This window comes from Phascolarctos cinereus, unplaced genomic scaffold, assembly GCF_003287225.1.
Source record: "Phascolarctos cinereus isolate Bilbo 61053 unplaced genomic scaffold, phaCin_HiC Scaffold_4;HRSCAF=312, whole genome shotgun sequence".
Taxonomy (NCBI): Eukaryota; Metazoa; Chordata; class Mammalia; order Diprotodontia; family Phascolarctidae; genus Phascolarctos; species Phascolarctos cinereus.
This window is the reverse complement of record NW_027555847.1, coordinates 127,298,084-127,325,754: the sequence shown is the minus strand read 5'-3', so window position 1 is coordinate 127,325,754 and position 27,671 is coordinate 127,298,084. Positions and strand designations below refer to the sequence as shown.

At 42.3% G+C, this 27,671-nt stretch overlaps 2 protein-coding genes and 1 long non-coding RNA gene across 7 annotated transcripts; 1 reads left to right on the top strand and 2 right to left on the bottom strand.

Moving 5' to 3' along the window:
• Positions 1–320: 320 nt before the first annotated feature.
• Positions 321–5,333, bottom strand: KCTD13 (potassium channel tetramerization domain containing 13). The gene is made up of 6 exons (XM_021006834.2): positions 4,893–5,333; positions 3,326–3,495; positions 2,142–2,231; positions 2,001–2,053; positions 1,598–1,793; positions 321–1,212 (listed from the first exon to the last, which is right to left on the bottom strand). The coding sequence occupies exons 1-6, from the start codon at positions 5,167–5,169 to the stop codon at positions 976–978; spliced, it is 1,023 nt and encodes a 340-aa protein (XP_020862493.1). The 5' UTR covers positions 5,170–5,333; the 3' UTR covers positions 321–975.
• Positions 5,334–19,908: 14,575 nt separating this feature from the next.
• Positions 19,909–24,192, bottom strand: LOC110221942 (uncharacterized). The gene is made up of 3 exons (XR_013485905.1): positions 24,088–24,192; positions 23,076–23,765; positions 19,909–20,703 (listed from the first exon to the last, which is right to left on the bottom strand). It is a non-coding gene; the product is annotated as an uncharacterized LOC110221942 (long non-coding RNA).
• Positions 23,158–27,287, top strand: TMEM219 (transmembrane protein 219). Of its 5 annotated transcripts, none has more exons than XM_021006687.2 (6): positions 23,158–23,244; positions 24,420–24,624; positions 24,713–24,905; positions 25,883–26,121; positions 26,402–26,572; positions 27,176–27,287. In XM_021006687.2, exons 2-5 carry the CDS (start codon positions 24,460–24,462, stop codon positions 26,537–26,539), a joined length of 735 nt encoding a protein of 244 aa, XP_020862346.1. In that variant the 5' UTR covers positions 23,158–23,244; positions 24,420–24,459; the 3' UTR covers positions 26,540–26,572; positions 27,176–27,287. The 5 variants fall into 5 exon arrangements, with proteins under 5 accessions (XP_020862346.1, XP_020862345.1, XP_020862343.1 ...); XM_021006686.1 differs by having other exon boundaries at positions 23,190–23,278; positions 24,417–24,624; XM_021006684.2 differs by having other exon boundaries at positions 23,191–23,278.
• Positions 27,288–27,671: the final 384 nt, after the last annotated feature.

Here is a 27,671-nt window from a genome sequence, read left to right as displayed (position 1 = left end):
GGACACTTAAAGCTGGCTGTAATTTCAGATGCAGTATAATGTAATGCAAAGAACACTACACTTGAAGTGAGAAAACTCAGTCTCTAGGCTTGCTTCTGCCACTAAGCTTTGGCTGGTGGGCAAATCATCTCACCTCCTGGGACCTAGCTTATGTCTCTGAAATGACGGGGTTAAACTACATGACCTAGTTTCCTTTCAGCTCTACAAATAAGTGAAGCTTACCTACCCTGCATAGAACTTGCCCCACCTTCTCTCATTCATATCCAACAAAACAAACCCCAATCTGTCAAAGGTAAAATCCCTCTTCCAGGAACCAAGTCTATCCTTGCAATTCAACTTTATTTCAATAATTTAATAGAAAATTAAAATAAATAATAAGAAACAAGTAGGTGGGGAGGCCAGGCTGGGAAGGCCACAGGCCACTTCAGTACCAATTTAAGAAGGGCCAAGGGCCAAGGACAGGATTGTAGGTGAAACGGCTATAAAATGTACAGGGGCAAAGGAATAGGCTTGGAATGTAGCAGATGGTTAAGGTCATGAGAAAAACTTTGGCACATCATACATATTAAAAGGAAGTGAAAACATAGGCAGAACAAAAAATTTGAAACATGCACCTATGATGGATGCAAAGATAGGGGAATGTAAGAACTGGAGGTAGGGAGAAGGTAGAGAGAGTGAGAGAACATCATATCCAAGCAGTTTGGAGGGGGTGAAGATAACAAACACAACATTCTGGGAAGAATTGTAGTATGTGCCTTGGAATGTACCATGTTGTTGATGGGCTTGGAGGAATAAGGAGGATAAAAGGGGCTAAATGTACTGTACCATAAATCTGAAATACTGAGTGGAGAGAGAAAACCCACGACTTGACCAGCAAAGCCGGGGCAGAAGTCATGGGAAAGGTGAGAATGGAAGCATTATGGCAGCGGTAACAATAAGAGGGGAGAACAAGTTCAAGGGGAGGGTGGTGAAAGGTCAGTCCTTGAAGACAGCCTGCTGGCCATGGGGTCTCTCATCATGAGTAATGTGTCGTCTGACGTGGATCCTTCGGACTCGATGCTCTCGTCCGTCTTCATCTTCTCCCCGCCCAGCCCCACCTCCTCCAGCAGCACCCCCAGTGGCCTCTAAGAGAGCAGGGTCAGGCCCCCGGGGTGTCTCATAGATAAGAATGTTCAATGTTTCTTCAAAGATCCTTGCCTCTGGGAATTCTACCTGTGAGGAGGTAGATGCCAAGGTTGACAACAGCTTGTTCCATCTCTGAGCAGTTCTGGTCTTATTAAAAGCAGGGGAGGGAAGGATGGGAAGAAAGAGAGAGAAGAGAGATTGAAAGAGAGAAGAGGAAGGAGGGAGGGATGGAAAGAGGAAGGGGGGAGAGAGGAGGAGAGAGGAGGGGAGAGAGGGGGGAGAGAGGGGAGAAAGAGGGGAGAAAAAGGGGAGGGGGGGAAGAGAGAAGTAGCAGCTAGACCCCTAAAGCCACCTTGTTTTCAATACAAGTTTCCTCCTTCCTAAGCACACAGATACCGTTACATTGCTTCCTTAATAGCCAAGAGTGCTCAAGTGTACTTCTCCCACCTTTAAACCCCAACTCATCCCTAACCTTGGTTTGCTTCTTCTCAGTGGCATAGACAATGGAAGTACAGCAGACTTCGGCAATCTTTCGGCCCTGTCCATAAAAAGACCAGCAGCAGATCTCATCACCCAGTACATCTTTGAGAAAGAGCAGACGCCCATGGAAGCGCAACGCCAGCTTGTCGAACAGCTCAATGTTCTTTAGTAGGTTGTCGTCCGACGTGCTGGGGGATTGGAGAGGTGGGTAGCAAAAGGCAGTGAGATTCCAGCACCCAAACCAACTGACTTGAACTCATCAAACCCAAGTTAGAGTTTTGGGTATTGGGAATGGAGATAGAAAGGAGACAGGAACTTGGGGAATAAGGCTATGGCCGTTAAAGAGAACAGGGTTGAGAATCGAAGGGCTGGGCCAGTCCAGGGCTCTCCCTCACCTGGTGTAGGAATATTTGTTGTTACTTCGATTGTGCAGCAGCTTCACCACTGGCTGAGGGGGAAGAAAGCAAGGACAGAAGGAGAAAAGGGTCAAGCTGAGTTCAAAAAAGCCAACCCTTCCCAAGGTGCTGGTGTCTCACCTTGGAGGTGCTAGCCAGAAGCTGCTGCTCTTCCCGTGGAGATGTCACCATGGGAATAAGGCAGAGTGGGGAAAGGCTCTCACTCTTTTGCTGGAGAAAGAGAAAGGAAGTTAGTTGCCACTTGACAGAGGAAAGGAGGTGGGAAGAATGGTAAGAACTGGGACTTGAGAATCAAGTATGAAACCCAGCCACCAATACTTCTCTCTTCCCTATCACTCAGGGCTAGAACTCTTTTCAGAGCCCCACAACTACCAAGAAACATAACAGTGGAGAAGGGGCTCTGGGAAGATAAATTAGGGCATGAGAAGCAACATAATGCAATGCAAAGGACACTAGGATATAATCCTGGTTCTGCCACTTGCTATCGTATGAACTAGTGCAAGTGATTTTACCTACCTCTCAGTATACTTCCTTATCTATGAAAGGAGGAAAATAATGAGCCTGACTACTGCACAAGATTATTTTGTATCATGCATGAACTTTTGAAGACGCTATAAAAATACAGACTGTCTCAAACTTAGTGCCACTTTAAGAGTTCTTAAAACAGCACTAAGACATCTTGTATATTAGTACAGAAAGAAAGGCAATATGGTATACTGGAAAAGACAAGATACCAGGAGTTAGGAGACCAGAGATTGCGACTCTGTCATGGTTCTGACACTAGATGTGTGATCAAGGGCAAAATCACTTTATTTTTCTGAGCCTCAGTTTCATCAACTTTTCCACTACTTCACAGGTTTCTATTTCTTTTTTTTGGGGGGGGAGTGATGCTTTGTAACGTTTAAAAGTAAAAATATCATATAAATGTGAATTATTCTTGCCAGAGCCGGAAGGGACATTAGAACTAGTCTCATCTATTCATTTCACAAGAAACTGAGATCCAGAGAGGTTAAAAAGCTAGCTAGTGTGTACATGGAGCCAGGATGGGAACACAGTGTTCCCAAAAGAGTAGCCCACAAGCCCCTGGGTTCCCTTGTTCACATATTACTCTCTGTAGTTTACCTCCTCACATCAATTCTACTCATTCCATCTTGGTTATTACTTCAGGTAAAATAAGATAGGAAGCAAATGAGGGATGAAATAGTGTGGGAGGGAACAGGCTACAGGCAAGAGTTTCCTTCTGTGTTCCTCAAGAAGTCAACAAATAGATACAGGGAAAAAGGTGGAAGGGCATGTGGTCTCACCTGCAGAGCCAACTGGCAATCCTCAGCTAGCCCCTGCACCAAGTAGTATCGTGCCTCACCCAACAGCTCACCCAGCTCCCGAGGGCCCTCTGGAAGAGGCACTGACCCATCCCGAAGGTAGTTCAGGATTGTCCCAAAATGACGTCCACTCCTGTCAATCAGCACCCAACCTGAGAGAGGAAAAGGGGGGGGCAGAGAGAAAGAAGAAGGAAAAAATTTTTCCTGTGACTTCTAATCATTTCCATACCCAATATAAATCCTTTCCTCAAAAAACTGTCCTACACTAGAGGATATTTGTCATTGTCCTAGGTATAGACCATTAATACTTGAAGAAAAGACTTGGTAATTCTTTGTTGATGATGATTCTTCCAAACTATTATCAGCTCCACAGACCTCACTTTTTGATGGAGGCTGGTATCTCACCTAAAAGGTTAAAATACTCAAGATACCCATTCCCTGACCAGGGGTAAAGTAATCACTGAGCTAAGCACAAATTCTTCCTACTTCAGCAAGACTTTGTGTCTACAATCACCCAAACTCCCCAGCTCTTAATATGTTCCTTCAATGTGTATCCTCCCCTTTTTCCTCTGGTGGGATCAGGTGCACAGCAAAGCCTACCACCCCCAACTCCTGGGCTTCCATAGGAACAAAGGCATAATCCTGTCCCTTGGCAGCATATGGAACAGCTGCTTTTATTCTTTATTCAATACTAATTTTCCCCTCCCCCAACAGCAGGGCTGTGGCATTCCTACTACTTCACTCTCCACCCCCTAACAAATACATCTACTAGCAGCTGTCTTCCCTTTCATTCTTGCTGTGTAAGGTTCACCCCTGCCTCTTGAGACAAGCAAGCATTACCAATAGTCCCCATACCACCCTGAGGTTGGGACCAAATATGCTTTTAATTCTGCATTCCTGCCAGAGGGTAGAACCCTACACAGCTGGCCATCTGTCTCTCCAGCAGTAATAATTTCCATGCCTAGCAAATGTAACTCCTTCCCCCCAAAAGACTGCCGTCTACCTAGAGGGCGTCGTACTAAAGGTATACCTTTAATACTTGAAGAAAAACCTAGGTAATTTTTTGTTAATGATGATGATTCCTCCTTACTATAATCAGCTCCAAAGGCTGAAAGAGATAACTTGCAAACCCTGAGTACCTTTCCCATTTTTTATTTCTGACAGTGTTGAGGCTAGCCTCCAATCTCCATCCATCTATTCAATGGATATTTAAAGGACCAGAGGTTTTTAGAGAAAGAAAATTTTGAGGTCATCTAGCCTAACATTGTATAGATGAGGAAACTGAGGCCCAAAGGGGTTAAGGGACTACTTCCAATTCACACAGGTTAGCTGTAGAGCCTGGAATTGAACCCATTTCTTTTGACTGCTAAAGCGTTTGACTTTCCAGCTATGCCAAGCAGCTTTTTAGAGACCAGGATGTGTGGGGCAGATACAAAGGATGAACAAGACTCAGTCCCGGGGGCCCCCAAGGAGCTTTCGGACTCGCACGACGGCCGCACTCAGATCTGTCCCGAGTGTCCTCCCCGGCCCCGGCCCCAAGCCCGGGTACCTTCGGAGTCTGTGAGCACCTCCATGCGGCCACTGAACATAGCTTTGAGCATGGTGTCCTGCTTGGTCAGGGTCTGCAGCGTGGTGTAATGGAGCGAGCCCCCCACGTTCAGCTTCACGTACTTGCTACTCGGACTCAGCGGCTTGAGGTCGTAGGCGGCGCCCACGCCTGCGGCCCCGGGGGTGGGAGGTGTGGGCGGCAGTGACGGGCCCGGGGGCTCGGGACCCCCAGGGGAGGGGGCGGCCGGGGATCCCGCGCCCGTGGCCTCGGCCGACATGCTAGCCACTCCCGCCCGAGGTGGTGGCGGCGGCGGCGGCGGCGGCAGCAGCAGCAGCAGCAAAATCACTCCAGTCCAGGCCCCTCCCCCGACCCCAGTCCTAGCCGCAACCTCTGACCCTGGTCCTCAGATGCCGCCCCTCTCCGCGAGCTCTTCAATTCCCCACCCCACCTCCCCCCGCCCCTACCCCCTCCCCCTCCCTCCCGCCCACCCCGCTATCCCCCCGCCCCAACTCGGCTCTAGTCGGCTCCCGGACCCCTCCGCCGCCCCATCTCGGCAGCGCTGCCCGGAAGTTAGGCGCTGACCCAATCCACGCAAACGCACTGCGACTTCCCTCGCAGGAGAGGAGGAAGAAGAAAGGGAGGCATGCGCACTGGCGGCTGGAGCGGTTTGACTCTCGAGCGCCGCCCCGAGGGCCCTTGGCATTCCCCGCACCTTGGGGGAAGGAGGTCGCGTGGGGCCACAGGGAGACCGTGGAGCAGGGACTGGTAGACTGTCTGCTTTCCCTAAGAACTTAATGTAGCGAAGCGCTGTTAAAAACAAAACAAAGCAAATAACAACAAAAACATCGTTGTAACCCCAGGCACACTTAAAAAAAATGCAAGCACATTTCTTAGATTGTATTTTATTCAAATAAAAAATGTATTACATTTTATAACAAATTAATTTAAATCTTAAACATAAGGTAACAAACTGAGATACTTGTTTTTTGATAAAAATCCTTTTCAGGTTTCATATTTATGACTTTTAAAATAATCATAATAATATTATTCATGTGAATGTAAGCTTGTTTGGGGTTCAGTTCCTCAAAACTAGATGTCATTGAGATAATGGCTACTATTTGCTAATGGAGATGACAACTTTGTCTTTAAAACAGCCTCATCAGTACCACATCACACCTATTAGATTGGCCAACATGACAAAACAAGTAAATGATAAATGTTGGAGAAGATGTGGGAAAATTGGAACACTAATGCATTGTTGGTGGAGTTGTGAAATGATCCAACCATTTTGGAGAGCAATTTGGAACTATGCCCAAAAGGCTATAAAAATGTGCATACCCTTTGACCCAGCAATAGCACTTTTAGGGCTATATCCCAAAGAGATCCTACAAATGGGAAAAGGGCCCACATGTACAAAAGTATTTGTAGCAGCTCTTTTTGTGGTGGCCATGAATTGGAAATGGAGGGGATGCCCATCAACTGGGGAATGGCTGAACAAGTTGTGATATATGAATGTAATGGAATATTATTGTGCTATAAGAAATGATGAGCAGGTGGACTTCAGGAAAACCTGGAAAGACTTGTATGGACTGACGCTGAGTGAAATGAGCAGAACCAGGAGAACGTTGTACACAGTAACAGTCATGTTGTTTGATGACTAATACTGATAGACTTAGCCCTTCTCAGCAATGCAAGGATCTAAGACCTTCATGATGATCAAAGGCATCATGATGGAAAATGCTATCCACATCCAAAGAAAGAACTATGGAGTTTGAATGCAGATTGAAGCAAATAGTATTTTGCCATTTTTTCCTCCTGTTTTGTTTTGTTTCCTCTTTCTTGTGGTTCCTTCTATTAGTTCTAATTCTTCTTTACAACATGACTAATATGAAAATATGTTTAATAGGAATGTATATGTATAGCCTATATCAGATTGCTCACTGTCTTGGGGAGAGAGGGGGAGAAAAATTTAAAACTCAAAAGCTTATGGAAGTGATTGTTGATAAGTCAAAATAAATTAAACAAAAAAATTTAAAAACAGCCTTATCAGAAAAACCTCTCATAGGAATAAGATGTTAAGAACCAGTATTTTTTTTAAAAAAGTACCTTTTTGTCTGATACACAGAACCGTTTATTCACTCATAGCCAAATATTAAAGATTTTCAGGTTCAAACATTTATGGAAGTTGTACTCCAAAATGTACAATGATTTTAGCTACTTCTTCCTGCCTCCCCTAAGAGAGTTGTTGTCCCATAGTTTGGAAAACTACAGTAAGGGAAGACTACAGCTTTGTCCTTTATGAGTGACTCTACCCTACCCACAACTTCCTTAGCCACAGTTAATATTGTTTCTAAATAATATGCATTTCTACATGGCAGTCCTTCAACTGAGATAAAGGTGCTCCACAAAGATTTTTGCTGGGATAGAGGTAATTCTTGGAGAGAATGAAAGGCAGGCAGGGGAGGGTTTTTTTAAACTATTGACTTAAACACCCCAAATAATCTTTCCATACACACAGAACACAAAAGTATTCTGTATGAAATGGTGAATCTATTTCATATCGACTACTTACTTTCAAATGTAGTATATTACTTTCAATGTACATAACGTAGTACATTACTTTCAAAACTGTCCTGCTTTTCTGTGCTTCCTTCTGAACTTCATTCTGTATTTTCTGCATTTTCTAAATAATGTTTCAATTGCCATGGGGGGAGGAACAGCATTGTTGTTAATCTGTCTTCTACTCTAAAGCCCATTCATTAAAAGCTAAAAAAAAAAAAAGAATACAAATTAGCATAGACAAGCAAAATAAACCTAGTCAGTTTTCATGCCCAAAAATGTATGTCTCTTTCTGCACCTTGTATCCATCAGGAAATGGGTAACATGTTTCTTCATAGGTCCTCTAGAGCCATGGTTGGTCATTGCATTGATCAGAGTTCATAAGTCTTTCCAGGTTGTTATTCTTTACTGTGTTACTGTCCTCTTTACACACTGTTCTCCTGGTTCTGCTCACTTCACTCTGCATCAGTTTATTTTACCCAGAATTCTCTGAATCATCTCTTTCATCATTTCTTATGGTGCAATAACATTCCATTACATTCATCTGCCACAACTTGTTTATTTATTATCCAAGAGTCTGAGGTAATCTAAGGCACTCCCTTAGGTTCTCATTCTTTTCTTTTTCTTCCCCCTCCCCCTCTTTCAGGATCTAGAAATTTGTTTTACTTGGTATTAGACTTCCTCTTAACTTCCCTTCCTCATCCCTACTTGTTTTCTCATTGAGTTCGGTATCCCTACACCAAACTTTTTTGGGGGGGTGTACATGTTCAATCCTTCTTTGTCCAGTTCAGATAAAAGTTCACCAGATGCCCATTTCCCTACCCCTTCCTCCATGTTTGTAGACTCCTCTTCTAATACACCCCAATGAAGAGAAACAGTGAGTTCTACCTCATCTTTCCTCCTTCCTACATTGGTGTATTACTCTTTCCCCCTCTCTTTTCTTTCTCCTATTCAAAACCTCAGAACAGAACAAATTCATCCCCAGGACCTCTGGTTGTTTTTTTTCTTAAATCCCTTAAGTTTCTTTGAAAATTCTAAAAGGAAACTAATGTCTTCTCCAGTTAAAATGTTAGCACTATATCATCATACAGCCTCTTCTAATTGCACAAGTACTCTTACCTTTCTAGGGTCCTCTTGACCAGGGATGGGGAACCTGCAGTCTCAAGGCCATATGAGGTCTTCTAGGTCCTCAAGTGCAGCCTTTTGACTGAGTCCAAGTTTTACAGAACAAATCCTTTTATTAAGGGGATTTGTTCTGTGAAGTTTGGATTCAGTCAAAGGGCCACACCTGAGGACTAGAGGGCCACATGTGGCCTTGAGGCCACAAGTTCCCCACCCCTGATTCAACTGATATTTGCAGTTTCAAATTCCTGCTCAGCTCTAGTCTTTTCATCAGAAATGCTTCAAAGTCCTCTGTCCTATTAAAGGTTAATTTTTTTTCCTGCTCATCTTCACTAAGTAAGTTATTCCTGGTTGTAAGCCTTTATCTCCATTTTGTCGTTTATTGCTCTTACCCAAGGGGAAATTTTCCAAAGTCTCTATTTTGGCAAGCTGAAAATCAGCGAAATGCTGGAGATACTGGCTCTCTCTATATGTCAACTCCTTCCCAAAGTCCCTCCTTCCAGGGGCCTCTCCCAGAAAAGACCTTTGGATCAGTGTGTGACCTCTCTCAGAGATGGAAGTCAAATGAACTCACCTCTCCCAAGCTCAGGTTCGAACCTTTCATATGCAAAGCAATTCAGAGAAAAATTCTACTCAGGATTGGGGAAATTAAAATAAAGTGATCTGCCCAAGGTCATATAGCTCTCCAATTCCCAGTCTAGTGCTCTTACATTCTGTATGAATTTATTCAATAAAACTCCCACTGAGCATTTGCTATATGCACAACTCTGTCTAAAGCACTGTGGGGAAACAATTCTATTAAGTTCCATGAAGGTATGCCTTATTCAATTTTTGTATCTCCCCCAGAACTTAGCACTGTGCTATAAAAACAGAAAGCACTTAATAAGGTAAAATGCAGAATCTCAAGATACAGTTTGGAATACTAGAAAGAGTGCTGGATTTTGGTCCAAATCCCAATTCCTAAATTTTCTGTTTGTGTGACCTCTGACCAGTTATTAATTTCTCTGAACCTCAGTTTCCTCAACTATAAGTTAGTGACAATATTTACACTGTCTGCCATTTACTTAACAAGATGAGGATAATGATACACGTACTTTAAAGTCTTAGATAGATGTGAACTATGATGAATGAATGTATGAATGAATGAATGAAAAACTCAATTCCTCTCCTTGTGAAACTTGAAAGTCAGGTAGTAAGGTTTAAGACACATACCTGAATTGTAGTAGAAGGCACAATGTGATAAGTGCTAGGGGAAAAGGCATAAGCAATTTTACATATGTAATGGGGAGGAGGAAGAAGGTAGAGAGCCAAAGATGACAGCATGATACTCAAGCCAGCATGCTCAATTTGGAGTTAGAGGGTTGTGAAAATTGTTTAACCACTCTGAGCCTCAGTTTCCTTAACTGTTAAATGAGGAGAATTGAGATAGATGACCTTGAAGATCCCTTCCGTTTCTAAAGCTATATTCCTGTGACAAAAAAAAAATTCATGAAGGTTTCCATATCTTGCCATAGTTGAAGTTCCCTAAGCTGAGCTTCAGAGTAGAATGCATCATCAAAACCTATAGCTTTCTTTGAGGCTTAGCTCAGCTACCACCTCCCCGCAAATGTCTATGATCACACTGGTTGTGTTCTCTCCCATCAAATATAACTCTCCACTGAAGCAGCCTCCAGCTGCTCAGCATTGGCTGACTTACCTTCTTCCGCTTTTCTTGATCTTAGGTACCCGAGGGAGCTGAAAGTATAGAGTTGGAATATTGAGGTGGGACAAAGGGGTCTGTCTGCCAGCAGTGCTTAAGTGGGGTAGTTGTCAGGGGCTGCAAGCTGGTCATATTCAGGTATGATTTTTTTAGAGTCACACAAACTTTGGCACTCTTTTTGGCTTGTGGCGTACATTGATTTCATTATGGGAAGAGATGTGGAGAAGTAAGGAATCCATTCTTCCCTTACCCCTTGAAGTGTGCACTGATATTTCCTGTTTCCTTCAGTTATATGAGACTGAACATAGTGGGCATAAAAAGGGGGTAATACTCTGTGTCTCTTTCTCACTTTCTAGTACAAGGCTTTCACAGGGTTGGTACCATAAACCCCAAAATACGTATTTCCTTGGCTAGGGAGATGAGCAAAGACTCTGATTCATATTACTCACAGTAATAGTCCAAACCACTCCCTCTTTATGGAGTCTCTTTCTGGACCATGGTGAGGTGCTACATTCCTCATTATGGTTTGGATTTTGTAATGTGGCACCCTTTGCTGCCATTATTTCATAGTAGAGAAGAACTTTCTTCTCTATCTCTCACTGAAATATCTTACTGAAACCACATTTTTGCACACTCTAATTGGGGAATAAGGGTGGGCCCATTACAAGTAAGTAGTACCAGATGGGTACCTCAGGAGAGTTTCCCTGAGCATGGAGGTCAAGTGTGGGGGTGAGGGGAGTGGAAACTGAATGTCCACTGAGTTCCAGTTCATAAGCCAACTGAAGGACTCCTCAGTCACACATAATCAGGAGGAATCAGGCAAAAAATATTTGCACATGCCCAGGTTTCCATGCTGTACCTCAGGAGCAGGCAGAAATAATTGTACATGTTCTAAGGAGGAGGAGGGAAAGAAAAGTCCATTATAAGGAGGTAGTACCAGAACGGTACTTTAAGGGAGTTTCCCTTCGGTTAAGGTTTTATACCCTGGATTCAGTTGGTTGGTAAACAGTAGTTTAAGTTGTAGCCCCTTTGGGAACAATACCATGAGTTGGAGTTAATAGTCATCACCAGAAAGGAAAGCTGAACTACAGCATGGTAAACTTTGTGCTTTCCACCTCTACCATGATCTCTGAAGCCAAGAATGCTTGGCAGCACTTTGTAGTAACAAAAGGCCTTTGTAAGAACCTATCCCTGTGGTGAAAGTCAGGGTAGGATGCAGAAGATAGGGTGGGAGAACTAGAGATTCCGACTCTACCATCAGAAGTGGTTACTCAAGGCCTTTTGGATCTCAGCAGGGTAATATTGAGTGATATTCCTAAAACACAAATCTGATCATTTCACCCCTATATTCAATAAAGTCCAACGGTTCCCAGTTATTTCTGGAATCAAATATAAACTGCTTTTCTTAGCCTTTAAGACTTGGCAACCTGGCTCCATCTTACCTTTCCAAACTCCTTTCCATATACTCTACAATCCAATCACATTACAGTTCTTCCTATTCCTTACATACCATACTTCAGGTCACGTCTCTATGCCTTTCCACTGCTCAGTCCCGCATGCCTGGAATATTCTTCTTCCTCACCCCTACTTCTTGGAATCTTTGGTTTCCTTTAAGACTCAACTCAACTCAAGTGCTGATGCCTGAATCCCCCAGTTTTTAGTGCCTTCTCCTCCAAGATTACCTGTTCCCTCCTTTGTAAAATAAATATAAAATACTTGCACTAACCTATTTCAGTGTTCTTGTGATGATCAAATAAGGCAATCACCATCAAATGGTTTTGTAAAGCCTTAAATGAAATATAAATAAATGTAAACCACTGTATCTCCTTCATATGAGTTTCATATATACATACATATGTTTGTGTATATATGCATACATATAAAAAAACACAAAATAAATACCATCTTCTCAAAGCTATCTCTGAGTTTTCCCTAGCCAGAATCAATGTATGTGTTTATATACATATGTGTGTATGTATATATATGCATATACATACATATACCTGTATGTAATATATATATATATATATGTGTGTGTGTGTGTGTGTGTGTACATGTATGTGTGTATAGATAAAGGCATTTTGATGGATGAGTAGAGTTTTGATGGTGAGATGGGCAGGGGGCAGGACAAAGGACAATATAATGAAAGATGGCAGAAAGAAGATGGATAGGAAGAAACATTCTAGAATGTGGCTTAACAGGCAAACATCCATGTCATTGCAAGCTAACTTCACAGTACATAATGCCAGGAGTTTTTAAATGCTATAACTATTCCTGCTTGAATCAGTCAAATCCTGGTGTAGAACTTCACAGGATGACATTTGTCAGGCTGCCTGCTGCATTTCCTATTTTATGAATGAGGTCAAAATTCCACTTCATAGAAAAAGAGATGCAGGAGTGGACCAATGGGCATCCCATTTTTCCTAGTGCTAGCCTGTAGCTATGGTGATGGTGACCAGAACTACACAGTGAAAACTTCATTAACCAGTCCTCTGGGAACCAAGCTCCTTTTGGATCCTCCTGATGTAGTGAATAAAACACGGAGTGAGGAGAACTAGGATTCCACTGCTCAAGCTTGTGATCTTGGATGTCACTTACCATCCTCTGAACCTCAGTTTCTTCCTTTGTAAAAAAGAGATAAAAATATTTTCACTAACCTATTTCACTGTGTTCTTGTGAAGATCAAATAAGGCAAGCAACATCAAATAGCTTCTTTTACCTTAATAAATTAATTTATATTTCATATATATAATTTATATTTTAATTATTATATTAATATTAATATATTATATGTCTATATGTGTATATATATATACATACATACATGTGTGTATAAGCTGTTCTTATTCTAACTATTTCTATCTCAATGTGCAAAGAATTAGAGGACCAGTCTCCCCAAATCTGGTCAGTGGTCTTGGGAATAGCTGAGGAGGGAGCAGCAGTGGAAGTTTCATTCGGGCGATCCCCTTGTGGGTGGGTCAGGGTTTGGGTCTGGGTGAGAAATAGATTACACTTCTGGGGCCTCCTATGGCTGGGTCAGTTGGGAGTAGAGAGAGATGTAATCCAGAATGCAGCAATGTGCCTTTATATAATGGGAAAGGGACCGTAGCAAAATGGGCTCAAACATTCAGAGAGAGGCCAAGAAGTCCCAGGGCTTAATGTATGGAAGGTCCAGAGCAACCAAAAGATGGATGGAATGTATGTTCTGCAAAGCATCCTCATGCCTTCTGAATTCATGGTAGTTCTGCTAGAACCCATGTTTCTGACAACTGCATCCTTATTATTAATAGGTGTAGGGACTGGACTTATGCTTTCATAGATCTAGGAAATTCTTGGGTTAGGAAACTCTTTCCCCAAATACAGTTTGGCATTTTCTTTACGACCTAGAGTCTTAGAGAGTTGCCCAGAGCACTGAGAAGTTGTGTCAAGAGTCATACAAGCTAGTATGAGTCTGGGCCTAGAGTCTAGCTTAGGCATAGAGGGTTTTTTTTGTTTTGGGTTTCTTTTTGAGAGCGGCTTTCCCTATTTCACTTAGGCTGGAAATGTGGGTCCTCACACACAACTCAGTCCCAATACTGTTCAGCACCAAAGCTTTAACCTGCTCCATTTTTCCCATTTGGGTCTGCCCCTCTTCAGACAGTCTGGTAGCACTCCCCTCCTGGGCATTTACCATATTGATGCAAGACCATGCCCAGCCTAGGGCTGAAAATTTAGAAAATGCTGAAAGCGCTCTTCTGGGACACTTTCTAACCTGCCTCCTTAGTGGTATTTATAGTTTCACCCAGAGGGTGTTTCCTCTCCTTTTGGCATCTTTAGAGACCTTATGATTTGCCAGGGAAATTTCCTGTTCCCAGCAGCTAGATCCTAGGTGAGCCCCCCTCCACTTCATAGTTGCTACTTTTCCCAGGTACAGAAATTGCTAGCAATAGCTCTGCTTATAATCTGGTAGGTGGATAAGACACCTACAAAGATGATGATTATTATAATATACCATCTTACATAAGGCAAAAAAAGCCAGACCTAGGATTCAAGTCTTCTGAATCTGGTGCAGTTTTCCACAACACCATTTTCACAGAGCTAGAGCTAAAAGGGGCTTCAGATATCTGTCTCAATACAATAAAAGGTCTTCTTAATCCATATGCAAAGGAATTGAGTTTTGAGGTAACAACATGTACAAACCAGGAGTAGGCACAGGTTAGCACAAGAGGTGAGTTCTGAGCTATAAAAAGAATTCTTCCAGCCTGCCCCTTTCCATGGGGCAGAAAAAAGACAGTTAACAGATTATATAGAAAATGTCACCCTCTATCAATGACAAACAATATGTTCCTTTGTTTTCTACACTCAGCTTGGCTTGAGCTTACCCTGCCAACATGTGGCCTCAGCCAAAACCAGGGTCTTCCAGAGAGCATCAGTTACTTGAAACAGCCTTCACCTTCCCTTAGCAAACATTTTATCCCCCACTTCTTCAATGCTTACCTCACAGCCCACCTTCTCTAAGAATCAAATCTTTCTCTGATTAGCAGAAGACATCGTGGAGTCATATCCAGAACATGATTGTTTTTTATATAGTTTCTTCTGTTCTATATGGCACATACGTGCAGCTGCTTATAACAAAATACTCTCAACCACATCTCCTTTCTCCTACTTAAAGTTGGTTTTGGGTCCTTCCTTGTGCAACATTCTCCAGTATTACCGATGAAACTTTTTCCCCACTGTAGCTGCTACAGGCTAGGATCTGTGAGGAGGTATTCAGGTTTTGTGGGGCAAATTCCCAGGGATAGAGAGGTGATTGGGCTCTCTTGCTGCTTCCTCAGCATTGAGCAGCTAATGCTCTCTAAATGAATGTGTAGTAAACATAAATTCATCACCACTAAAAGGTGAAAGTAAAACCTAACTCACCCATATTTTTAAAAGATTTATATTTCTGAGATGAATTATAGTTGATCTGATCTTGAATGAATAACATTGGAATGCTAGAATGTAGTATAAATGCTGCCCATAGACTCTCAGATATTTTCAGATGAATGGCAATATTCCTCTAGTACTATAGGGTTTCTTCTGGTTCTATGTCAGTCTTCTCCACACTGATACCAGTACCACTATCTATGAGTGGATCGAAGCACCTAGTTGATCTTGAGTTTTCAGTAATGCAATCTGAGGACAGATTGCTCCAGCTTATACAGGGAAAAGGCTCTATTTGTGGTATCAGTTCTCATTAATGAGATCCCACTCTCTTCAAGTATTACTGAAGATTTATCAAGTTAACCAACAAGTATTTATTAAGCATCTACTTTGTGCCAGACACTGTGCCTGGGAATACAAATAAACGTAAAAAAAAATAGTCCTATTTTCAAGCATCTTACAATGTAATCTAAATATTATGAGCTCTAATTGATCAGAGCACACAAATCTAATTTGTGGACAATTCTTTCATGCTCATGATTGGTCTCTGACCCTGAGCGGTCTCAAATGTAGACCTGTCATCTAAGGCAGGAGTGAGAATACATAGTGTATTGGTTCCCATAATTAACCTAAGGATGGCATATGGTTGATGGCATTGAGAGGGGGTAGTTTTCTTAGGAAGGGCTGTATGTTCTGCTTTGATACCAATAAATATCTTAAGAATTATTTTAACTGGAATCACTAGATTCCTAGAGCAGGGAAACATTTTGTAAAAGTTAGAAGAAAAGAAAAAAAGCTATTTTGCCTTTGACAAGTAAATTTATGAGGCTACAAGTGACTACACTTCAAAAAAAACTATTAACATATGAGAAAAAAGGATTACAATAAACCCTACTTTATACAAAAGTTTCTTCTGCTTAGCACAAGAATCTCCCAAAATGGGTCTTGCCCTTACAGGAGAGAGCAAATAAAATGCTGTACCTAGAGTCAGGAAGACCTGGGTTCAAATTTGGCCTCAGAAATGTAACGAGTTACGTGATCCCTGGCATGTCACTTAACCCTCTATCTGCTTCATTTTCCTCATCTGTAAAATAATAGCACCTACTTCCCAAGATTGCTGTGAGGATAAAATGAGATAATATTTGTGAAGTGCTTTGCAAAACTTAAGGCATTCTATAAATGCTCTTATTATAGTAATACAATAAGTAATAATAATAACAATAATGACAATTATAATAAAGGCTTGATCCATCACTTAGCTTCACTTCTGAAGATTCACACATCAGTAGCACCTTGAATCCTGAGGTAGGTCACAAGGATGAACTGGCTGATCAAAAGAAAGGTCACCCAGGGACAGGAGAGGAGGGGCTAGGGACATACTAAGCAAAAAAATGAGTGACATTTGTCTTTGGTGTCTTTTTACCTCCCTTTCAGTGCCTCTGATAACCTCCCTACCTCCTGGCTCCACCTGGAGTCCAGTGCCTATAACGCTTCCCATCAGCAAATCAACAAAATCAATATATTCAATCAACTCATCCACCTAAGGAGCCATGGCATAGAAAGAGGAAAGAGGATTAGACCTGAAGTCAGAAGATCTGACTCCAATCCCAACTCCACCACTTACTAGCAATGAGGTCTCAGACATCATGTTTCCTTGGGGCAGCTAGGTGGCGCAGTGGATAGGGCACTGGCCCTGGATTCAGGAGGACCTGAGTTCTCAAAACCAGCCTCGGGCACATAACACTTACTAGCTGTGTGACCATAGGGAAGTCACTTAACCCCGCTGCCTAACCATGCAAAAAACAAACAAACAAATAAATAAATAGACATCATATTTCCTTCTTTGTAAAACAACATTTTCATTATCTCCCTCACAGAGCTATTGTGAGATCCAAGTGAAATAAAGTGTTAGAAATGGTTTAAAATCCAAACTCTTAGATTTGTCCAAGGGTCCACGTAATGCCCATATGCCTCTAGATAAGCTATTCAGGGTTCAAGGCACATTTTCTGAAAACTTCCATTTAAAACCATAGTTCATGAGCCCCCAGCAATGTGGTTTTTTTGGTACCAATCAGAAGACACATAAGTTCAAAGTAAAAGACATTTAATTAAACAACATAGCAAAATAAATTATTAGAGAAATTTTTTGCCTTTCAAACACACAAAGATACATTATTCCACAGATTTCTACAGCAGTGGTGAGAAAGAATGTACTCAGGTAGCTAGATGGCAAAGTATGCTTGAGTCAGGAAGATCTGAGTTCAAAACCTGCCTCAGACACTTTCTAGCTCTGTAACTCTGGGCAAATTACATAACATCTCTCAGCCTCAGTTCCCTCATCTTTAAAATGGAGATAATAATACAACCTACCTCCCACTGTTTTATTGAGGGTCAAATGAGATAACATATATGAAGCGTTCTTTAAATCATACAGCAATATATAAATGCTAGCTATATATAGCTAGGACAACTCAGGTTCCTTTGGCTGTACCAATATATCTCCCTATCACTTCTACTCTTCATCTGCTGGTGGAATAATGTTATTAAGCTTCAGATTGCTTTGCTATTTGATGCTGCTGTCTACTGGTCCTCAGCTGACTATACCTTACTGGGTAGTCTGATAATTTATGATTATTCTGTCTTTTATCATTCCTTCAAGGTAAGGTGGGGGTGGGGGGGAGGGATAGAGGGAGGGCTGATAGCTCTTTTAACACATGGCTAAAAGAAATTATTTTGTAATTTTGATATTTAAACCCCCAAATCACCACAAACCAGAAGAAAACCTTAGGCTCAGATTAAATCTGTTTTTTGAATACCTTTGCCCAGGGTGTGAAAGTAAATGTTTAATGTAACCTACAGCTGGGGGATGGGGGAGGAAAATGTACTCAGGACACACTTTTAAATTTAACCTGCATCATTAACATCTTCTCCTTCACTTTATTAAGTCGAGACAATCAACAAAACTTTGAGATGTAAAAGCTAACATGGAAGATTTAACAATTGGCTCTCAGGAGTGGCCTCAAGCTGGCTCCTGCACACTCCTGCCTTCTCATCAACCTAAAGTGCCACTCCCAGAGATCAACTCATTATTTGACTTACGGTGTGAATTAACTCCTTTCTACTCCAGTCCTGCCAATCATCTATGGAAATCACCCCAGGGAGCAACACTGAGGGCTAGGTAGACCTAGGAACCTTTGTCCTATTTCCTACCCAATAACAAAGTGGCTTCTTTGCCCTTCCTACATATATATAAGTGAAAGCTACTATTATTATAGCTCCACTTAAAGTCTATACCTCATCATGGGGGTGAAGGTGACCTTTTTATGGTAGGGACTATTCTGGGTCACAGTAAATGTTTGCTGGCCCACTTCACAGGTGAAAGACATCCTAATATGTGAAATCCTGAATAAAAGGCCCTGAGCTAATGTTAAGCTGTTCACTGTGCCTATAGCATACTTCAGAGTCTGGAGACCAAAAGAGGAGAATTAAGAATTAAATCAGAAACTCAGGTCATCAACAAAATTTGGCTCCCTTCTTCTTTGTATGAACTCATGATTACTTGTATAGGGGAAATTCCTAAGATGTCTGACCAAAGCCACAAAGAATAGGCTTCAAACTCTATGAGAATGGGCCCCAAGTCTGACTCATGGTGATTCAGATTCTTTCATCATTTCCTTTCTCCTTCCTTTGCCACCTCCATCAATACTCAAAGATTCTAAAGTGTAGGAGTCCCAGAGGTGGGGAACCTGTGGCCTTGAGGTCACATGTGGCCTTCTAGGTCCTTAGGTGTAGCCTTTTGACTGAGTCCAAATTTTACAGAACAAATCCTTTTGTTAAGGGGATTTGTTCTATGAAGTTTGGATCCAATCAAAGGGCTGCACTTGAAGACCTAGAGGGCCACATGTGACCTCAAGGCCACAGGTTCCCCACCCCTGGTAGACACAGAAGCGGAAGTGATAGATAAACAGATCAGAGGTGGAAGGTTTCAAAAAGGAGAAATCTGGGAAACCATCTTAATTCTGCATGTAGAATTGGGGGACCACAGAACCCCTCTTATGTCCAGTCTTCTTGAGGCCTTGATCGCTTGCACAGAATATCTTTTAATAAATCTTACTTAAGACTTGCTGGTGGGTTTCCTCCTTTTGCTCTCCCTAGTGTGGCTGTAGATAGACTACTTAGGGGCTATGATCTGCCTCATTAGGGAATAGCTACACATAAAAAAAAGCATGTAAATCTTTGAAGCATTGTCATAGTAATAATATAAAACCATTTATGTAGATCAAAGTAAAGTGATGAGTAGCCAAGCATGTTTTCACTTCAAAGCTATAACAAAAACAGACAAGCTCCCCCCCCACTCCCACTACTTCAGTCTCTGGGAAGGAGAAGGAGATTAGGCTGACAGCTTACGTCAGTTCCTATATGGCAAACTAGTGCTGTTTTGTATGCTGGGCAGGCAGCGATATCTGACCTGAGATTCTGGCTCCAAGGTTTCAATGGCTTGAACACCTGTGTTCATGGTCACTACTATCTGGACTTAAAATTAAAAAGGACAAGTACAACAAATCAAAACTCTAAACTTGATTCTTGGGGCCACAAGGCCTAAACTGGGGCAAAGATTGGTGGTTCCCCCCACACAAACATGCCCAGCTTAATGCACGGTGCCCACGCCATGCGTGAGCAAGACCTTCACCCTCTGGATGCCAGTGGAAAGAGAGGGCAAGATTGTCATGTCTGTTACTTTTGTTTTCAATAAGTTTTTATTGATACTTTCAGTTTCTTATATCACCATAGTTATGCCAAATATCCCTTTCCCACCCCCTCCCAGAGAGGAATCTCATATGACAATATATTACATACACATATATACATATACACATTTAAGATATCTGATATAGGGAGGGAAAATTTAGCATAACTGATGGATTGTTGAAAAATCTGAAAACATGGGGCAGCTAGGTAGTGCAGTAAATAGAGCACTGACCCTGAAGTCAGGAGGTCCTGAGTTCAAATCTGGCCTCAGACCAAACACTTGACACTTGGACCTCCCACCTCCATGAACTAGCAGGCTGGAGATATCCTCTCATCTCTCTTCGTTTGATTCCTGCTTGATCTTTATAATTTTCTTATATTCACTTTTAATTCTTTTGGTGTGTAGTTCTTGTCATTTACATTGTTGTAGTCACCATGTATATTGTTTTCTTTACTCTGCATCAGTTCATGCAGATTTTTCCATGCTTCTCCATATTTACCACACATACATTTCTTACAGCATAGTAACAATTCATTCCATTCAGATACCACTATTTGTTTAGCCATTCTCCAGTTGATGGGCATCTACTTTGTTTCCTAGTCTGTTAGTTTTAAAGACTTCTGTTTCCATGGAATGGAAGGAGACTGCTCCCAACTATGTGGTAGAGAATTCAAGATGTTTCCTCCTAAAGCAGATCTCTGCCATCTCCCATGTGGGTACCTCTATGTTGGTGATCTGGGCACGTGCAAAGCACTGGAAACTAAGGGGGAGGTGCTCACCTAGTAGAGAATAAGCAAATAATGGTTTATAAATGAAATATCATAGGAAATGGATAGCAAGGAAATACCAAGGAATAGTGGGAAAACGTCTATAAACTAATACAGAGTGAAGTCAGGAGAACCAGGAGAACAATTTATATAATGACCACATTAAAAACAGCTTTGAAAGACTTTGGAATTCTTATTAATGTAGCTAAACCAGGAATCCAGATAACTGAAGATGAATGATGCCACCCACTTTCTACTAGATAGGTGATGGCTTCTAAAAATCTAGAATAAGATACGCATTTTAAAATTTTCAATGTCAAATGGTGGACTGTGCCTATTTGTTTTTAAAGTTTTGTGATGGGAGTTTTTGGAGGTTGGGTGGGTGTATTGTTCCATTAAGGGAGCAGTGGGAGGTATAAATAAATAATAAACAAAAAGAAAAAGCTGCCCATTCAATAGGCTTAAAAGGAGAAACAATGTCGAATTCATTCTCTTTTCCTCTCTTTCAAAAGTGTGGCTTGAGATTATGACAACTTTCCCTTGGACTTCTATCTTGGGAATGCCATGCATACAGAGAGAGAGAGAGAGAGAGAGAGAGAGAGAGAGAGAGAGAGAGAGAGAGAGAGAGAGAAGAGAAAGCAGGAAAAACATGTTTTCTAGGTAAGCCTTAGATTGGATTTCAGATCCTTAGCTTCTATTCTGTATTTCTTTCCTGGACTGTAGGTACATGGATCCTGAGATGCCTAGCTTTGGTGGTTATCTTGTGAGCTTGAGCAGTCTGGAGTCACTGAGAGGTCTGGGTATTGTATGCCCAATACTTCCTGCAATTCTGCTGCCCTTCTCAGAGGAGGTAACTATCACACAAGGTTACAGTTTTGCAGGTTAGGTTGGCCAGAAAATAGGAACTTCGAGTTGTGGCTTGGACTGTGCAGAGTGAAATGAAAGTGAAGTCTATTCAGCATAGCAATCTTCACTTCACCCGAGAGAATAATAGAAATGAATAGAAACAAGTATTTCTGCATTTTAATGGTTTCTATGTTTACGATTGAGAGTGTTATGTGTTCATGTATCATTATGGGCTCTGAGTCCTCTGTTACTGTTACATGTCTTAGCAAGTGTTTGTCAATATGTACTTACATCTTCTGCATTTTAACCATTACTCTATAGTAGAGGAAATAAATGGATGCCTTGTACCTGATATGTACTACCTTTCTAAAAAATATTCTGTTAAACTCCTTTAGGGGACATCCCAGACTTGGGCCAAACCTAAACTCTATTTAAGAGATTTTCCAGATACTTCAGGAGAATGATACAAAAAGCCTGAAGACGTCTCTCTGGAGTCAGAATTCCCCCAGGACTGAATTCAACGGCAGGGGCCGTTGTGAGAAAGCCCGAGGGCTCAACTCCCTTCTCTTAACTCATAAAATTTCCAAGAATTCTCTTCATTCATTCATCCATTCATTTTACTGCCCAAATCCTTATGCAAAGAAACACTGGTTTGTCCTTAGTGCTGTTTCCTAATCTTGGTATTCCCCGTCCCGCCCTACCTGCTCCCCGCGACCCCAACTTTGTGCTGTTGCACCAACTGTTCACTAGGTGTGGAATGCACTTACTCCTCACCTCCGTCCCTTAAAATCTCTGGCTTCCTTCAAGATATGCCTCTTCTTATCGCAAGTCTTTCTTGATCTTTCAATCATTCCAATCACATTCCAATCCAAATAATAGTGTACATAAACTTGTTTACGTGCTGTCTCTCTTTACACAGTAGGCCCTTTACCTTTATTGAATGATTGATATGCTGTCTCCTCCCTGGAGAAAGCAAGCTCTTTGAGGGCAAAGATAGTTTTGCATTTTATTTTTGTATCCTCTGCAATTCGTGCAATACCTTGCCCGAGGACTTGCTTAAAGTTAGGCAAATAGGCTTGGATACAAAAAATATATATAAACTATATGCAAGTCCTTGACCTGGAAACAAGGTCCCTTTCTATTATTATTATTTTTTGGTTTTTGTATTGCATATTGTAGGAGGCCACTAATCATTCGTTACGGTAGTCTAGATTGTAACTTGATACAGGGGAGTATCGGATAAGGAATTAGATGCAAAACCCCAGAACGCAGCACAGAAGTGAAGACCTCACCCACTTCCCCAAGCGGGAATCCTTCACCGCGGGGAGGGGCCAGGTTGTGAAAATGGTATGGACGAGGGAAGGAGGGTTCTAATCCAATACCTGCGACAAATGTAAAATTAAAGCTCCTATATCTTAACATATCCAGGCAATCTATAATTTTAAGGATATTTCAGATCAAAACTGATAGCTCCATCCCCATGACATCAGCCTTTTTTGGAGGGAAAGGGAAGAAAATATTAGTACCTTATTCTTTACCTCTGAATTATATGTCAAAATGGTGTGATCCAGTCATAATTTCCGGAATTGAGGAAATCGGGCGCTCAGGACTTTTCAGCTCCGTTACTTAGATTGGCAAGGAAGGTTAGGAGACTGAGGGAATGCGCATGTGTGGTCCGCCTCTTCCTCGTCCCAAGCGTGACGTCAGGTGGGCTCCTGGACTTCATCTGGGCATTTAAAGGGTGAGAAGCAGGGGCTCACGTAGTTGCCCTGGAGGGAGCTTGCTAGCTGAGGTATGGGAGAAGCGGGAAGGAAGTCGGGGGATCGGGAGCGCTCTGGCTGCCGGCCCATAGAAGGGATCCTGAGAGGGGACTATGGTTTAGAGGAAAGCAGCCACAGATGCTGAATCCCTATCCTGGTCCAGATGTTCCACCCGTCCCCACCTGCTTATTTTTAGAAATCGAAAGGGTGAAGGAAGGTATTGGGAGCAGCCCTCCTTCCCACTCTTCCCCCCCCCGCCCCCGTCGTTCCTCTAGATGCTTAATCCTGGCACAGTTCTACCCCTCCCTGACGCCCCCTTTCCCTCCCGACACGGGTATCCTAGTATAATGGAAAGAGCCCTGGATCTGGGAATAGAAAGCCTGGGTTCTAGTCTTCCCTTTGCTACTTGGTGCTGCTGGGTTGACCTCGGGCAAGTCACTTCTTCCCACCGAGCCTCACTTTCCTCACCTGTAAAATAGGGATAACAATTACTTGCACCCACAGGGTTGTCAGCTAGAAAGTGTTAGAAACTTACTGAGAATGTGAACTGCTCCTCTTTCATTCCTTCCTCTTCTCTCCCACCCCCAACTTTTCATTCTTTGAAATGTCATCTTACAGACCGTCCCCTTCAACCTGTACTAGTCTCCCAGTTCTTTTGACTCTTAGGCCTATGACCCTTTCGGGAACTATTTACTGATGGAGCAAGCATTGGTAATTCCCTAATTCTAATGCTGTCTGGTCTCCCCTCAAACAAAATTGGTTTTCCTATCTCTACCCCATTTTTACATACCGTTTTCCTTGGTTGGTTTGGGGAAAAATATATGATGTATTGGCTTTGCCCTGTACCCTCCTCAGCATCTCTGACCAGCTGTTTCCTGTTTTTTAATTCAAATGTTACCTTCTAAGGGATGTTTTTGCTGATCCTGTTCCCTTCCTGCCCCCACCCTGTTCTCTCCCTCCCCAAATTATCTTGTACTGACTTATCTTTAAAAAGGTTGTACTATGACCTCTCAGTATAATGTAAGACTGAAGGGCGAGTTGTTTCCAGCCCTACTACACTGCCTTGCATATAGCAGATATATAACACATACTTGTTTCATTGAATTTTTCTTCCTCTAGCAGGTTCCCTGCAGAGAGTGAGGATTAGCCCCCTCACCTCCCTATGGGCAGCTGGCAGGCAGGAGAGAACCTGCAGCTCTGCCTGGTGCACCGTCCACCTCTGGTTTGTGCTGCGCTTGCATTGTTACTACTTGGGGCTTCAGGCCTAGGCCTTGGTGGTTTTATCCTTAACCATGGTGATGGGCTTCGAAATCCTGATATCCCTCAGGTGAGATTACTCCCTATCATTATTTCTGCAGGTCTGTCTTTCCTGTCAGTTTGTTCTTACAACCCTGTTACCACCTTTCTGCTTATAGGACTGGGTCTCCTTCATGAGATCTCTGGGTCAACTGACTCTGTGCCCTTGGAATAGGACAGCTGCAGAGAAACTATCTGGACCTGAGTCTCGAACTGTGAAACTGCTGACCAGTTTAAACTTAGGAGAGGTTATCAAGAACAGGACTCAACAACTAGGAGCCACTGTCCGTGGTCACCAACTGGGACTAAGTGGTGAGAGAAGAAAATGATGAGGGGGTTAGGCATGACCTGAAATTCTTCCTTTCCCATAGTTTCTTAGGAATATTTTTCCTGTCTCTCCCAAGAATGTGAAATAACAATCCTTTATATCTGAATACAACTTTCAAGGTACCTTTATATACATTACCTTACCTGTCATAGGGAAGCCTCAAGGCAGACAAGTGGTATTATATTCATTTTACAGATGAGGAAATTGAGAAAGCCTTCTCTTCCCAGTAGGAAAGTGTTCCTTTCCTTTTCTTCTTAGCATCATATAATTATAGAATGTCAGAGCTAAAAGGACCCTTAGACACCATGTAGTCCAACTTTCTCATTTTACATGAGTGGAAATGGAGGTTCAGAGAAATGATGTGACTTGCTCAGAACTAAAAATCTAGATTTCTTGTCGGTCAGAAGTACTTTCTGTTATACCGCACTGGGTCATGGTGTTGGCTGAGAAGCTACTATATGTTGAGTGCTTTGGTGGATATAAAAATATTTTTCCAGGTTATGGTTTGAAGGAACTTATTAATGAGATTGGAAGAGCAGACCTGTGGTTGTATGGGAATCGCCCCAGCTCTACCACCGGCTCACTGTGTAATATTGGGTCAGTTTCTCTGAGCCTTATTTCTTCAAATCTAAAATTTTCATTTCTCTGAGCCTCCATTTCCACTCATATAAATGAGAAAGATTAGATGATGTCTAAGGTTCTTTCTGGCTCTGACACATTGTGATCCCAAGAAGAAAAGAAAAGGAACAGTGTTAATGGATCGGGGACTTGGTTGTTTGGTACTTCAGGTCCCTTCCAGCTTGAAAGAAGTATTGTGTTCTTTCAATTGAATTGGATATACTTAGTTGAATATGTATAATGTAGAATATTTACATGGGCATGTATAGAAAAGAATACTCCACCAATTCCCTAAAATGTATTCTCTTGAGTTTCCATCTTCTCTCATCTTCCTTCCCTCCAGGCTCTTCTGCAGAGGAGCCAGTACTGATCACAGCCCTGGTGCCAGTAGAGAAAACCTCTGGGATTTGCCTGGTTTTCAGTGCAGCTCCCAAAATCCTGCCCTCCAGCCAACCACCCACATCCTGTTTAGAGGAAGAGGAGGCAGATATTGTGAACACATATGCCTCTTCCAAGCCAGAAGAGGAATGTTATGAGGTCTGGAGCCATGAAGGCCTTATTCTCACCAAGCTACTTACTATGGTAAGAGCCCCAGACTGTGAGACCCTTAGCTCTCTTTGTCATCTTCCCACCTCTACCATATATGAATCTTCCTTGTTTGTGTTCCCTGAATTATTTCTTTTTAGTCTGTTCCTGAGGTTTAGGACCTACTTCCCCGGTCTCAACTCCCCTCCTCCTCAACACCCCATCTTCCCCCAAAACCACTGCGAACCTGTCTCCTAATTCATTGCTGTCTAGGAGGGCTTTGGCAAGGGAAATAATCCTATCATTTTCTTTCTCCCTCTATTTTACCAACCCACAGGAGGAGCGTGTTTTGTGTGGTTCCAGACTTCTCTACTTCAGCTGCTTTCTTCTCTTCTTCTGTGGCTTCCTGTGCTGCTTTGCAGCAGTCTGTACCCATCCCCGTTGGGACACACCTTGGCAGCGGCCCCATATCTAAACTCGACAGCTTCAGGCTGTACTTGGCTTAAAGGTAAGAGCCTGTGCCGCTCCTTTCTCTAGAAGACATACTGTTCATGCTGTTCAGCTCAGCAGGGGAAGAATGAGAATCCTGGTGCCTGAAATTCCACCACTGAAGGTTCATTCATTCAGCAAACACTTCCTGAATGCTTACTGTGGGCCCCATTGCAGATAGTAAGCACAAAGACGTAGGGTTTTGTGAGTAGAAGAGACCCAGGGACAGGATAGGATGCTGAAGACAAATTCACTCCATGATTTGGGTTCTGTGTGTTTCAGTTCCTTCAATGGAAACAGGAACTGTTAAATGCTTGGACGTGTATGGACATATTGTCCTGAATTAATAGGGAAAAAATGGCAGATCCCTAGTGACTGGTACTGTTCCGAATGCAAAATGTACTTCATATAACATTTTCCTACCCTTCTTTGGTGATCATATTTGTTCTCTAAATTCCCCAACCAATGTTCTTGGGTTTTTTTCTCTGGGAGTCAACTTGCCTTAAACAATTGATGCTATGTGCAACACCATGTGAGCTAGGTGCCCAGGATATTAAAGCAAAACAAAACACAGTTCTTGCCCTCAAGCAGTTTACAGTCTGATCTCTTTTTCTTTCCCTAGGTCTGTGACTCATGTTCTGTAGGCTCATCTGGGCCCCTGGAGTTGGATCAGATGGGAGGGGGGAACTAAAAGAGGGGCTTGAGGATCATTAAACATATTTCTTATCCCTACAGTGAGTCTGAGATGTTGTTTTTGTGAGTTTAATAGATACTAGGCTAGTCTGGAAAGTGCAGATATGCTTTTCTCCACCTGGAGATTTGGGGCTACTCTCTGCTCTTTGGGCAGGAATGACCAGAGATAAGGGATTGGTGTTGATAACAACAATAATAATAGCATCTATAGAATGCTGTGAGGTTTATAAAGTTCTTTCCCTGTGCGATAGGGGAAAGAACTGAGAATTTAGGCCCAGCTCTTCCACTAGCCTCAGTTTCTTGGTATGCAAAACACTGAGACCAGCTCTGGCATTCTTGATTCCTTTCATTCTTTGGCATTCTTTCCTTGTCCAGATGGTCTACAAACTTCAGAGTAGCCCACTTTCCCGCCTTTTCTTCCTCTG

Coding starts and splice junctions, on each gene's coding strand:
- KCTD13 (XM_021006834.2), bottom strand. CDS start 5,169: ATGTCGGCCGAGGCCACGGGCGCGGGATCCCCGGCCGCCCCCTCCCCT. Junction 1,794..2,000: donor AACAAATATTCCTACACCAG/GTGAGGGAGAGC, acceptor CCAATCCCCCAG/CACGTCGGACGACAACCTAC. Junction 1,213..1,597: donor CTGAGAAGAAGCAAACCAAG/GTTAGGGATGAG, acceptor ACCTCCTCACAG/GTAGAATTCCCAGAGGCAAG.
- TMEM219 (XM_021006687.2), top strand. CDS start 24,460: ATGGGCAGCTGGCAGGCAGGAGAGAACCTGCAGCTCTGCCTGGTGCAC. Junction 24,625..24,712: donor GAAATCCTGATATCCCTCAG/GTGAGATTACTC, acceptor TTCTGCTTATAG/GACTGGGTCTCCTTCATGAG. Junction 24,906..25,882: donor TCACCAACTGGGACTAAGTG/GTGAGAGAAGAA, acceptor CCTTCCCTCCAG/GCTCTTCTGCAGAGGAGCCA.